The sequence below is a fragment of the Narcine bancroftii genome, chromosome 12 (genome assembly GCF_036971445.1).
Source record: "Narcine bancroftii isolate sNarBan1 chromosome 12, sNarBan1.hap1, whole genome shotgun sequence".
NCBI classification, from domain to species: Eukaryota; Metazoa; Chordata; class Chondrichthyes; order Torpediniformes; family Narcinidae; genus Narcine; species Narcine bancroftii.
In genome coordinates, this window is record NC_091480.1 from 9,296,701 (window position 1) to 9,311,264 (window position 14,564).

Sequence of the window (14,564 nt, forward strand, 5' to 3'; positions counted from 1 at the left end):
TTTTTTGCACCACCAATAAGCGGTAATTCTGCCTCGTCCTCAGGAGAAAGAGGAAGGACTCAGGCCCGAAACATCAGTTCTATCTCTTTACCTGTCGACGCTGCAAGACCTGCTGAGTTCCTCAGCATTTCTATGTTTTCACTACAATCACATCTCCAGACTTTTATGCTTCACCCAAGTCCAATCTTCTGCACTGTCAATCCAATAAATTTACTGCTACAAGACACAATCTACTGGAGGAACTGAACAGTCCGAGCAGCATCTGCGGCAGAAAAAGAAGGGTCAACATTTCAGGAAGGAACTCTTCATCAAGATTAAGGGGAGATAGCCAGAATAATGAGATCAGAGTGGGAGGGGTATGGCAGGGATTGTTGAACCAGGGAGAGGCAAATGATGACAGATAGGGGCAGTTGATTGAAAGAGGAGTGAAGTACCCCTCTTTACCCCTCCCTGGTTCATCAATCACCCATTGGCCTCTGTTCAACTCCTCCCACCCTGTCCTTATCCTGGCTATCTCTCCTCTGGCCTCTCAGTCTTGATGAAGGGCTCCAACTCGAAATGTCAACCATTCTTTTTCTCACCCTGACACTCCTCAGTCCGTTGAGTTCCTCCCATCAGATTGGTTTTTGCTCCGGATTCCAGCGTCTGCAGCCTCTTGTGAATCGCAAGTTAACCACTATGTAGGTCCTACCCCAATGTTCCAGACTATGTTCTTACTCTGCCAGATCAGGTGAAGAGTAGCTCCACGTATGACTCAGATTCGTAACTGGTGTCTTCCAACCAATCTCGTAATCGCTGGTATCTTGAAGCATGGCATAGTGAAGACATTGTGTATTCACCGGAGATGGAGGTGCTTGCTGAAGACATTGAACTGGTGGAGAATGGGGAAAGAAATGAAAAAGTGATTCATCAAGAGCATTTCATGGAAAAGGGAAGCATTCAGGTCACGTACAAACTTAAGTCTAATAAACCAGTAAAATTCCAGCAAGAATAAAGTTGAACCAATCGCAAAGCAGTGCGTGATTAGAAAAGCTCATTAATTGTACCATAAAAAGCAAGCAGTGGGTCAGGCAGCTGTGTAAAAGGGGGTGATGAATCAGCATAAAGCAGGTACATTGAAAACTTGGCTGAATGGTACACCAAAAACAACCTCACACTCAATGTCACAAAGACCAAGAAGCTGATTGTAGACTTTGGGATAGAATTACCAGAGGTATACACTCCAGTGATCGTTGAGGGATCAGAGATGCAAAGGGTGAGAAAATTTAAATTCCCAGGAGTCACTATCTCAGAGGACCTTTCCTGGACCCATCGCTCTAATGCCTTCATGAAGAAAGCACGTCAACGCCTCTGCTTCCTCGAGTTTGCGGAGGTTTGGTATAAAATCTTGGCAAGCTTGTATAGATGTGTAGTGTGCTGACTGGCTGCACTGCATCTGGTATGAGGGCACCAGTACCACTGAGTGTAAAGTCCTGCAAAAGGTAGTGGAAACAGCCAGGACATGATAGGTATGTGGTGGCACACCACTGGCCTACTGCAGGGGGCAACCTCTGTACCTGCAGGAGTGTAAGGGGACAGGACAACACCTGGCCATCTGTCAATTAGTCGGCCTGAATGGATCAAGCCCCACCCAGTCGGGCGTCAATCACCCTCCAGGATATAACCATATAACCATTTACGGAGCGGAACAGGCCATATTGGCCTTTCGAGTCGGCACCAGTTCTTGCTGAAGCTGTGGGCAGAAGCTCCGTTAACTGCCCAACTGTGCGTCCTCCTGTAGAAATCACAAACGGAGTTAAGGTGAACCAACTGTGGGGGGGGGGGGGGGGGTGTGCGTCAACAAGATGATACAGGGGGCTGCACAGTCAGCACAATGTCTTTACTGTGCCAGCAATCAGACCAGGGTTCAAATCCTGTGCTGTCTGTAAGGAGTTCTCCCCGGGGTTTTCCCTAGAGGCTCCCCCCCGTTCAAAACTTTGGTACCGGGGGTGTAGAATAATTGGGTGCAAATTGGGCTCGTGGGCCGAAATGGCCTGTTACCATGCTGTAGGTCTAAACTTTAAAAATACTGACCCAGGGGATTAGCAACGGCCACTTCAGATGCATTCTGTTTCATTCCATTCCCTTGGCTTAAGATATAAGCCTGCGCCGGCCTCCCAAGGCTTCACTCAGAGTTGCTGCAGCCACAGCCAGCCTGGCTCTGTGGAAATCTTTGTGGATTAAAGCCTGTTATACAGTCTTTATCTTTGTGTGTGTCTGATTCCGGCTAACAGTGCACCACAGGGTAAAACCCTCCCCACATTTGAGAACATCTACGGGGAAAGCTGCCGTCAGAGAGCAGCAGCAATCATCAAGAATCCACACCACCCAGCACACACTCTGTTCTCACTGCTGCCATCAGGAAAGAGGTACAGATGCCACAAGCCTCGCACCACTAGGTTCAGGAACAGCTGCTCCCCCTCCACCATCAGACTCCTCAACAACATTCAATCAGGGACACATTTAAGGACTCTTACTTTGCTCATTATTTATTAATGAATATTTTTTCTGCATTTATGCAGTCAGTTTGTGTACATTCTTTTGTATACTTTTCTTGTGTATGGTTTACACTACTGATAAGTAGAAATTCTGCCTGACCCACAGGAAAAATAATCTTAGGGTTGCATGTCCTCTGACAATAAATCCGAACTGTGAAGGGTAAAGGAAAACTGGCATTTCAAGTTGAGCCCTTGAATGTGGAGAGGGAAGAGAGCAGATATAAAGAGGCAAGGGAGAGTGAAGGGAGATAAGGGTTAGTGGATCACAGCATGATGAAGGATGACAGACAGAAGGTGCCTGGTGGGGAAAAGGGGGTTGGGTGGAAGGCAGGTAGAGTTGGGAGAGAGAAGTAGGGAAGGGATTGGTTGTAAGTGGAGGCAGAGAAAAAGGGAGATGAGAAAATGAAGGTCGAGCCAGATCCCATTGAAAACCAAGGTCACCTTCTTCACTGTGGACCGAAGCACATACTGTCATGTCGTTTGCAAACTTACTCACCTTGCCACAAACATTCTTCTCCAAATAATTACAAAAAGCAAGGTCTGAGAATCGAGTCCATTCCTCCAGTGTTAAAAAACCTCCCCTCTCTGAAAATTCCCTGACTACTTCCTTAACAGTAGATTCCAGGTTTTTCCCCAGTGATAGATCAGGCTCATTGCCCAATGGTTTCCTCTGTCTCTTTTTCTTTTTAAAAACAGGATTTAGTTATGCTCTAGAGAAAGTATTTCAATGGTAGTAACTTGCACTGAGATGTCCCGAGGGCGTGAATGGTTCTGTAAAAATGCAAGATTGTTTACCATGATTTATTTTTGAACGAACTTGGCGTAGTCGGGCACAGCCCAACAAAGTCCTGCTTGGGTTGTTGTAGAGATATGGGAGCAACACCTCTGCCATCCATTTAAATAGCTCCCCCGATCTGAAAGAGAGCAGAGATTCAGGTGGACTCCAACAGTCTAAGGATGCAAACCTAAAACAAGGGTAGGATTAAAAACAGGCTTAGAGTTGTCCCCCAATCCCACATTGGCTGATGTACTGCTTTCGGGCTGAAATCCCCTAAGTAACAACCTTAAATAGCGTTAAAAATCATGAGGTGCACCCTTTTCCCCAGCATAGAGAGTCTAAATAGAAGGCATTGGTTTCAGGTGAGGGGCAAAGATTTAAAAGGGGTATCATTTTCACACAAGAGAGAGATGATTGTATGGAATGAGATGCCAGAGGCAGTGATGGAGTGGAAATGATGGAAGTGCATTTAAAAGGTATTTGGGAGGGGACATAGATAGGAAGGGATTTGAGGGCTCTGGGTCAAGTGCAAACAAATGGGACCAGTTCAGAACCTTGGTCAGCATAGAGGAGTCTCGTAAAGGTCTGTTTTCATGTTGTACAACTTTAATAATAATTGATACAGAGAAAAGGGGGGAAAAAAAATCTAAACTCCTTGGAAGGGATGTAATGATGGGCTAACATACGAGGACCATTTATCGGCTCTTGGACTGGATTCATTGGAGTGTAGAAGAATGAGAGGGGATCTCATAGAAACATTTCGAATGCTGAAAAGATTGGACAGAGTAGATGTGAATAAGATGTTTCCCTTGGTGGGTGAATCCAGGACAAGAGGGCACAGTCTTAGAATTAGAAGGTTCCCCTTTAAAACAGAGATGAGGAGAAACTTCTTTAGCTAGAGGGTCGTAGATTTGTGGAATTTGTTGCCACATCCAGCTGTGGAGGCCCGATCATTGGGGAAGTTTAAGGGGGAGATTGATAGTTATCTAATCAGTCAGAGTATCAAGGGATATGGGGAAAAGGCTGGAACTTGGAACTAGATATGAGGACAGTTTAGCTCCGGGTGGAGTTGAGGAGCAGACTTGATACTTCTGTTTCTTTATCTTGTGATCTTACAGTTTGCTTGCATTGAGCATCACAGCACAGTACAGGCCTTTCAGACCACAATGGATGCAGTGCCAATCTGCTTGATTCGAAATTTATAATCTGCTCATGGATCTATTGATTTACTTTAATGTCTGATATATATGCAAAATGAAGAATGTTTTTATGCAGAATCAAAAGTCACGTCTGAAATGACTGGTTGGGTTGGTCCATCAGGGGTTTCAAGAAGGGTTTTAAATTAAACAATTTATAGTTCAACAGCATTGAAACAGACTGACCGGATGGGATTAAGGTTCTGCAGGATCCCATCTGGCTTCTTTCAACACTGCAACAATTAATTCTTGGTTTGGTTAAAGTTTGATCATTCTTCTTCATTTCAGAAGGACTTTGACCATTCTGAGGTTAGAGTTGAGAAGGGAAAGATTTAAAAAGGACCCAAGCGACTGTATGCCAGTCGGAAGTGATAGAAGCAGGAACAGTTGTAACATTCAAAGGTCAGAAATGCTCAGGGAAAAGATTTAGGGGGGGTTAAGGACCTAAAGCGGAGAGATGGAACCAGCTTTGCTAGCGTGGACACGTTGGGCTGAAGGGCCTATTCCCATGATGTAGAACTCTATGCCTCAGAGTCAGGTCCTCTGACCCACTTGCGACAATGGCCCTCTTGCACTAAAATACACAAATACCATTTTATTCTTCTCACCGACACCTCCAATATTCAACCACTCACCAAAACACTGGTAGCAATTTCCAACAGCCATTTATCCTCCCAGGATGTGGGATGCGGGAGGAAACCCAGTGTTAGTTGCTGTGAGAACGTTAAAACTCCACACAGACAACACTGGAGGTCAGGATCAAACCTGGGTTGCAGGGAATGTGAGGCAGCGATGCTACTACCTGTGCCTCTGTGATGTCCAACTCTAGCTAGGGACTTGGATTGTTCTTGGTTTTAAATCTCCTCTCGTCAACCAAAGAATTCAAATCTGTGTCATTGTATTAAAAGTTGGCCTGTCAGGTTCAGGAAATCTGCCATCCTGCACCGTTTACACAAGTGGAGAAGCTCAGCAGGTCATGCAGCATCCATTGGAAGTAAAAGGGGGTCAACGTTTTGGGCCTGAGGCCTTTGTCAGGAATAAGGAAAAAGGGTGGGGCGGGGGGAAGAGCACAGGCTAACAGGTAAGAGATCATAGGTGGATGCAGATGGAAAGGTAGAAGAGAGAGAAGCAGAGAAGTGATGGGGGAGAGGGCAGAGGTCCAGGAAGGGTACCACTGATAGGAGAAGGAAGGGGGTGGAGAGCTGGAGGAAGGGAGACAGAGTGGTGAGGGAAAGAGCAAGGCTGGGAGAGAAGGGTCTGGTCTGGTTGGAGACTGCTGAGATGAAATATAAGGTGTTATTCCTACAATTCATGGTGGACTTGGTGTGTGGAATTAAAATGGTTGGTTACTGGGAGGTCCTTTGGTTGCCTGTCATTCTCGTCCAGTCTATAGGTGACTCAACCACTCCAGTATGGTTCTCGTTTTAGACTCCTCCATCCTGGAATAAAGATTATTTACCTTATCTATACCCCTCACGATATTATAAAACTCGATGTCCTCCTTGGCCTTCTGGGCTCCATGGGAGGAAGGTCCGAGTCGATCCAAACTCTACCATCATACCTCCATCATGTCAACTGTCCACAGGAGCTCTATCAAGAGCGTCCTGGCTGGGGGCTGCATCACAGTGTGGTACCTTTCCATCTGCATCCACCTATGATGTCTTACCTGTTAGCACATGCTCTTCCTCCTCCTCCCTGCACTGTGGAGCATTGGATCAGAAGTCAATCCACAGGACCATAAAAGTGGCAGAGAGGATCACTGGAGTCTCCTTACTCTCCTCCCCATTGACGTGATCTGCCGGAATCGGGGTCTGAAGAGGGTGTACAAAGTAAGTGAGGACCCCTTCTACCCTGCACACAGCATCTTTCAGCTGCTCCCATTGGGAAAGCAATCCAAGAGGATCAGAGCCAGCACCACCAGGCTGAGGAGCAGCTTCTTCCCACAGACAGTGAGAATACTGAACAACCAAAGGAACAGCTCACACTAACCCTCTGAGACTCTCCTATTTACAAAACATGGGAAAAATTACATTGTGATTGAGTAGGTTTCCATAGGTAGGCACAACATCATGGGCTGAAGGGCCTGTTCTCTGCTGTAATGTTCCATGTTCTACAGTGTGTCATCATCCCTGGTGATGATGCAGTAGGTTAGATTTCAGACGTTACCTAATGCCCTACCTTTTGATTTTCTGGAACTCCACTCCTTTTCTGACGCCAACCAAACCCTGTCGAATTGAGCTGTGCAGAAGTCGACTCTGGCCATCTCTGAACGAGTCTCCATAATTAATCAGTAAGACCACCAGCAGGAAGAGCATGTAAATTATGAAGTTCTGCAAGACAAGGTATGACAGGCACAGTTAGCCACATTCAACATCAGTGAAACTGAAGTCAGGAGAGCCCAGCACACCAAAAGGATCCGGTCCATGCTCAAATCAATCATTCCTGACCAACATCAATCACAGTAAGCTGAAGTACCAGCATGGAGCCAGATCTACAGCAAGTAAACAGGCCCTTCAACCCAACTTGCCCATGCTGACCAAGTTGTCTACTACCAAAGCTAGTTCCATTTGCCTACATTTGCCCCAGACCCCTCTCCACTTTTCCCACTGTCCTGCTCCAATGTCTTTTTAAATCTTGTGACTGTCCCCAACTGTGGTATCCAGCACCACCAGGACGAGCACAGCTTGACAGCACCCAATAGCCTGAGATTGTCGGAAGCTAAGCAGGCTCAGGTCTGGTCAGTACTTGGAGCACCAGGTGCTGTAGGTTTCTGTGAGTATTACTTAACAATAATGGAACCTTTACCTTTACTTCCCACGGGCAGTGAGAATGCTGAACGGCCAAAGGGACTGCTCACACTAACCCTCCCAGACTCTCATATTACAAAACAATATTCATTTGTATACTTTATATGAATATTTTTCCTGCATACAGGTGGTACTGACAATAACCACACCAGCAGTGAGAGTATAAGACAGCTTTAATAAACTAATATGTCCACTAAGAGGTCTTGTCTCTCTGCAAGACGAACCTGGAAGGCTAGACTGTAGCTCTGGACTGCTTGATAGACAAGGTCACCGGGATGACCCCTGGTGGCCCAATGGTGTAATTATGTACTGACAATAACCACACCAGCAGTGCGAGTATAAGACAGCATTAATAAACTAATATGTCCACTAAGAGGTCTTGTCTCTCTGCAAGACGAACCTGGAAGGCTAGACTGTAGCTCTGGACTGCTTGATAGACAAGGTCACCAGGATGACCCTGGTGACCAAGTGGTGTAATTACAGATCACCACACAGGTGGTATGCATCATTTGTATGTGTTATGACTGATCGTGCGCCTTCATGTTTTGCACTGAAGGCCAGAGAACTGGGTTTTGTTGGTTTGTACTTGAGCCATCTTCCTGCAGCTTTTTCCATGCATCCAATGCCCTCTGTGTGAAAACCTTGCCCCCTCGGACCCCCTTTCAATCCTTCCCCTTTCTCTTCAACTCTAATACGCCCTCCACTTTTAGATTCACCTACCCTGAGGAAAAAAAAGTCTCTTACAAAATCTATCTCCTCTGAATGTTTGCAGGCAAACTTCTGTAAATCCCAACATCTTTTCACGAGGAGTGTTGGATCTGGTCTTTAAATTGCTGCAAAGGACATTTTTGAAGTGAATGCAACCTACATATTTGCATTTTTTTTATCTTTCAAAAATTAACGGTCTCCCCATGCTTTTAAAACAAGTGGTCAGGTTGACTTAGAGCGGTTCAACAACGTCCCAGAAATGAAGCATGTTGCACAGGGAGGCTGCGAGTTATAAACAGGCAGGCAGTTGTTGGAAAGTTCATTAATATCTCTGTTACACCCAACTGTTGAACAATCAACTGGAGCTGAGAGACCAGTAGTGCGCTTGGTCTGTTGCTTTGACAATGAGAATCAGCTGTCGTTAACTGTTGGCCTTGGAACTGGAATAAACATAGACCATGAATCATTGCAGAAAAATCCACTCCTGCCAATTTTTCCCCCTTTCTGTATTTATTTTGGCTACTGTTGGAAAATTAAATAGCTCCATCTTAGATCAAGTATTATGCAGATCCCAGTCTGTGGCTTTGGAAAAACACATTCTCCTCTCAGTGAGAGCCTGAGCGGAGCATACAATACTTCATTTTTCTCCCAATTTACAGAAGGCTTACACTGAGGTTGCATTTTTTTTTGTTAAAAATCCTCTGATTGCTAGAAATTCTGAAATTAAAAACAACAGAAACACGGTTAAAAAGGGCACCAGGCAGATGTGTAAAATATAGTGCGGCATTTTGTCAGAATTCATATTTAATTTCTCCTCTGGGTGCTGAGGCTTCTATATCATTCCCTCTCTCGTTTATTTGCGGTTTAACCAACTGTATGTTTTGGTATATGCCTGAGGTCCTGAAGATCAGGGGTCTCTGGCATAGATTTGTATGACAGACAATGGGGCCAATCATCCGATCCTTGTTGGCGCTCCATGCAAGCGTCCTCTTCCTGGCCCTCTTCACAAAGGGTTAACCGTGATGGGCAGGGGGAGGGAGTAATCGGAGGTAAAACTTATTCATACAGGATTGTTATGGAATGGTCATACAGTTGATCTTGGCTTTGAAAAGAGATCTGTTTAAGAATAAATATTATGGGAGGGGTGGGTGGGGGGAGAAAAGGGTTTATTTGGATTGCTCCAAGAGTTGGAACAGGCCAAACTCGCTCCTTTCTATGCTCCTTCTCTCTCTCCGCCCCTCCTTCTCTCTCTCCGCCCCTCCTTCTCTCTCTCCGCCCCTCCTTCTCTCTCTCCGCCCCTCCTTCTCTCTCTCCGCCCCTCCTTCTCTCTCTCCGCCCCTCCTTCTCACTCTCCGCCCCCTTCTCTCTCTCCGCCCCTCCTTCTCTCTCTCCGCCCCTCCTTCTCTCTCTCCGCCCCTCCTTCTCTCTCTCCGCCCCTCCTTCTCTCTCTCCGCCCCTCCTTCTCTCTCTCCGCCCCTCCTTCTCTCTCTCCGCCCCTCCTTCTCTCTCTCCGCCCCTCCTTCTCTCTCTCCGCCCCTCCTTCTCTCTCTCCGCCCCTCCTTCTCTCTCTCCGCCCCTCCTTCTCTCTCTCCGCCCCTCCTTCTCTCTCTCCGCCCCTCCTTCTCTCTCTCCGCCCCTCCTTCTCTCTCTCCGCCCCCCTTCTCTCTCTCCACCCCCCTTCTCTCTCTCCGCCCCTCCTTCTCTCTCTCCGCCCCTCCTTCTCTCTCTCCGCCCCTCCTTCTCTCTCTCCGCCCCTCCTTCTCTCTCTCCGCCCCTCCTTCTCTCTCTCCGCCCCTCCTTCTCTCTCTCCGCCCCTCCTTCTCTCTGTGTAACTATTTTTAATTTTGATGTAGCAGCCAGTTTCATCGCTCATTGTGCACCAACAATACGCTCCTTCTCATCCCTCCACCCTACGTGAGGAGTGGCACTGCCTGCTCTCAACGAAGATTTGGAAAAAGATGGTCAGGGCTTTTGGTGGAGGTGGTTCAGAGCAACTGCTCTGCAGAGAAGTTTGGGCCCTTCCCAGGGACATATACTGAGACAAGCCTCAATGGCAGACACACGAGAGCCTGTTGTCAATCATCTGGTACAGCATGAACTTTGGTCTGCTCAAAGTGTGTGGGTCTTGTGAGATCAACTGGCACATTCCAAGCTGACAGACCCATTGACACACAGTGAAGCCACTGTCAAGGTTCAGTGGGGAAGGACCACAGTCTAGGGTGGCCTTTCTCAACGGAAGCCCTACAGCCCCACCAGGGGCCACAGCATATTTAAGTAAAAGGCCTGTTTTCACCTCACATAATGGAAATATATATATTTTTAACGTAGTCAGTAGGAGAGAAGTACAGAAGAAAATAAAACTTGACTGCTTCGCAAGGAAGGGGACCTATAAACTTTGAGTAGAGTCCAAGGAGGGCCATAGCCAAAAAAAAGGTTGAGAATGGCTGGGCTGGGGTCCCATTACCAGTGGAGACTGAGGGCTGGTCCCCGACAAACACTTCATGGGTGTTTGTTGTTTCAAAAGGAAACACAAGGCTTTTAATGCATTATAAACAAAATGCAGTGTCATAGAGTCATCCTGCACAGATCAGGCCCTTCGAGCTAACTCGTCGAGCTGACCATTTGCATTCTGGGCTAGTCTCACTTCCCTCCATTTGCTCAATGTCTCTGAACATTGTAACTGTCCTCTGACAGCTTGTTCCAGATACAGACCATCCTCTCTGTGGGGAAAAAAAAGGTGCCCTCTTTAATCTCTCTCCCCTCACATTAAACCTTTGCCTACCATTTCTAGAATCATCTACCCTAGGGAAAGACTGTGAGCAGTCACTTCATCCATAACCCTCATGATGCCTGAAACCTCGACAGGATAACCCCTCAACCCCCTCTGTTCCAGGGAATTTAAAACACATGGGCGCTCTCCAAACATTAGGCATCAATATGCCTAATCCCTTCTTCTCCCATCATTCGAGCTGCCCTTCTCGTCCCTCTCCCTCTATCGCTTCTCAGCTTCTTTCTTTTCTACCCTTCCACCTGTATCCACCTGTTACCTGCTCCTCCCACTTACCCTTCCTCCCTCCACTTTTTATTTAGACATCCTCCTGTTTTTCCACATTCCCAACAAAAGGTTCCAGCCCGAAACATTGACCGACTTTTACTTCCCACAGACACTGTTTTTCCAGCACTCTTGTGCACTGCACGAGACCCCAGAGTCTGCACATTTTCATTTAGAACATTACAGCACAGTCCAGGCCCTTCAGCCCACGATAATTGGGTCGACCAATGTAAACCTACTCCACAACAATGTCATTTTTCCTGACCTCAAACCCATAACTCTCAATTTTTCTTACATCTATATGCTGATCTGAGAATTTAAACTCCAGTCTACCAACCTCTCCCTGAAATGCAATGGATTGGCACAATAAATGTAAAATAAGATGTTTTCTACTTGTATTTTACTTCCTGTATAGATTTTTATGAATTACAGGTCAGGTCCACCTTATCCGAAACACTTGGGACCAGACATTTTTTGTTTTTTTGCCTTTTTGGGATTTCGGAACGATGGAACTAAGCAGGCCCAGTCACACCAGCTGATACCGGTATCAACAGGTTCAACAGCAATAACAAACATGTTGCCACAAGTGGAAAATTCACGAGTCTTACAAAAGACCACCTCCCTACCGCCACCGGTCCCCGACTAAGGTTCCCGCTTCAGCCTGGGAGCTTGAGGCGACTTCTTCGATACGGATGGCACCGCACGCGATGTTGAGAATGGAGTCGCCATCTCCGGCTGCAACCGATGCTGAAGACTTGGACTCAGCTCCGTTTGGCATTTTCCCGACCAGAAGCAAAGATTTCATTTTTATTTAAAAAAAAACAGCTATTGCAATCAAACTGGCACCAAAAGAGCATCAGAGCCCCACACGGGGAAGTCAGGTGTTGAATTTTTTTTCCATTTGTGACGTCACGTCGGTGCCAAAAAAAAATGTTCTGTTTTTGGATCTTTTCAGATCCTTGGATAAGGGGTACTCGACCTGTACGTATATTTTTGGGAGGGCTCTCCCAATTGTGGGTGAGGTGAGTGTTACCTTGAGCATCCGGTGAAGGATCTGCACCTTCTTTGCCTCCTCTCTTGCCTGCAGAAGGCCGTATCCTTGAGGAGGCCGGACCTTGCCAATCCTTTCGGAGACCTGCTCCACCCGCGGCTTCTCTACCAGGTTGTCATCTTCGTCTGGGTGGATGCGCTTGGCGACCAATGAGAAATAAAGTGCTTCAGACAGAACCTGCATCAAGCAGAAGGCCAGAGGGGTCAGTGACACTCATAGTGATTCAAAGGTATAGAGTTCACCAGCATGGAAAAGGTCCTTCGGCCCATCTTATGCACGCTGACCAAGCTTGTCCCATTTGACCACGTTCAAAGATAACGTTCAAATATCACATACAACCCCGAGATTAACGCTTAGAAATTGAGTCCCAGTTATCATTGCTAAACACATTGCATGCATGAGATTCTTTTTCCTGGGAGCCAGGGAGAATTTCTAATTACATTAACTGTGAACTGTACTCACGAAGAAAGAAATGGAAACAAACTGACTGTGCAAATGCTCAAATTAAATATTCAGGAATGATAGTGAGCAAAATAAGAGTCTGGTCTGCCATTTAATGACATCATGGTTTTTTCCCCCAATATTCCTTAATTCCCCTACCAGGTAAAAATCTATCCAACCTTGTCTTCTATATATTTACTGCTTCAATGGGCAGCGAATTCCACAGATTCACCACCCTCTGGGAAAAGCTCTTTCTTCTGCTACCCGGAATCTTGAGGCCTGGAGGTACCTCTTTCCTGATGGCAGCAGTGAGAATGGAATGTCCCCTTGATGATTGCTGTTGCTCCATAAAGGATCTACACCACCCAGGACATCCTCTGTTCAGCCTATATCCCTCCAAACATTCTCGATCTACCGTGCCCTCTCGAGGACTGCCCCAGATCCCCTCCTCCCTCTGTAGTGATCATGCTGAGAAATTCGCCCACCCTTGGCGAGGCTAAAACCGCTGAATTACTGTCGCACTGCATCGTGGCAAATCTGCCTCATCGAGAATGAATGGGTTCTAATCCCACACACCACCACAGGATGCATAGGTCAGGGTTCTGCAACTGGATCCATACAGCAGAGAATCAGACTCTCTGGACCACCATATCCAACTCATCCATGCTAACCAAGATACATACCCATTTACCTGCATTTGGCCCATTACCCTTCAACCCTATCCACTTCCTTTTCACCCTATATTGGACCCTTCTAATTTTATACACCAAAATGAAGACTCCTTTCAGCCTCCTCTGTTTTAAAGTAAAGAACCATAAACTACCCTCTCTTTCCTAGTGCACACAATTTTCCAGTACTGACCACACAGAGCAGGCTGGGGCTTTAATCCTTGGAGCACAGGAGGGGGAGGGACGATATTATAAAATGATATAAAATCACAGGGGGAAATAGTTTGGGTGAATGCAGAGGGTCTTTTGCCCAGAGCACACAGGTTTAAGGCGAAACTGAGGGGAAACCTTTTTACGCAGGATGTGGGTGGGTGGGTGTTTGGAAGGGGCGGTCAGAGGAGGTGGATGAGGCAGGTGGTATTACAACGTTCAAGAAAAAATAATATTGGGCAGGTACAGTAAAACCCCCGTTATCCGGAATTCAAGCAACCAGCAAAAAACTTGCGGAAATACGTTAAACAGATTTAAAATTGGTGAGTCTCACCATTACTTGGCCTACCCCACAACACACAATCTCAAGCAAATGGCAAATACACTTATCTGGCATCTACCAATCCCCGTAGGTGCCAGACACTGGGGATTTTACTGTACATGGATAGGATGGGTTTAGAGGAATATGGGCCAAATGCAGGCAGGTGGGAATAGTGTGGGCGGGACATTCTGGATGGCATGGGCAAGTTGGGTGCCAAAGGGGCTGTTTCCATGCTGTATGGCTCTCTACGATGCCCTTGTAAATCTCCTCTGCAATCCTATCACTCCAGTAATGTGGTGAGAAGGGTACAGAGTACTCCAGATGTGATCTAAGCAGGTTTGTACAGTTGCAGTGTAGCTCCCTAGAGTTAATCTACTGGGTTTCAGTAGAACACCACACATGCATGCAATGTGTTTAGCAATGATAACTGGGACTCAATTTCTAAGCGTTAATGTTTAGCCACACCTAATCTTTCATTTCAAACATTCTGATATTTTTTAGATGAGGCAATCAGCTGACCCATTTGTGAACATTGGTAGTTAGCACACGTCTTAATAAAACAATCCCAAGCTTGAGGTTGTGACTTAGCTCTCATTAAATGGAAGGGAGCACAGAGATCGGCAATGTACCACCCACAATGTTCTAAAGAGCCATCTGCAGTAGGACCTGTGACGGCGCTGTCCTATTTTGTCCCAAGTCTTTTCAAATTAGATTGGCATCTAGTTCTCTGAATTGTTTTGTCTTATGAGTGGTTTCTTCGTGATGATGTAACTTGGCCTGAAGAAACTTCCTGC

At 46.4% G+C, this 14,564-nt stretch overlaps 1 protein-coding gene across 2 annotated transcripts in view; it reads right to left on the reverse strand.

The window, feature by feature from the left end:
• Positions 1-14,564, reverse strand: part of pkd1a (polycystic kidney disease 1a) — a 196,815-nt gene that overhangs the window by 18,807 nt on the left and 163,444 nt on the right. For both annotated transcript variants that reach the window (XM_069906488.1, XM_069906486.1), the window contains exons 38-41: positions 12,112-12,306; positions 6,690-6,841; positions 3,333-3,451; positions 718-871 (exon numbers count right to left, since the gene is read on the reverse strand). In XM_069906488.1, coding sequence (XP_069762589.1) covers positions 718-871; positions 3,333-3,451; positions 6,690-6,841; positions 12,112-12,306 — 620 coding nt within the window. The remainder of the gene's footprint in view (positions 1-717; positions 872-3,332; positions 3,452-6,689; positions 6,842-12,111; positions 12,307-14,564) is intronic.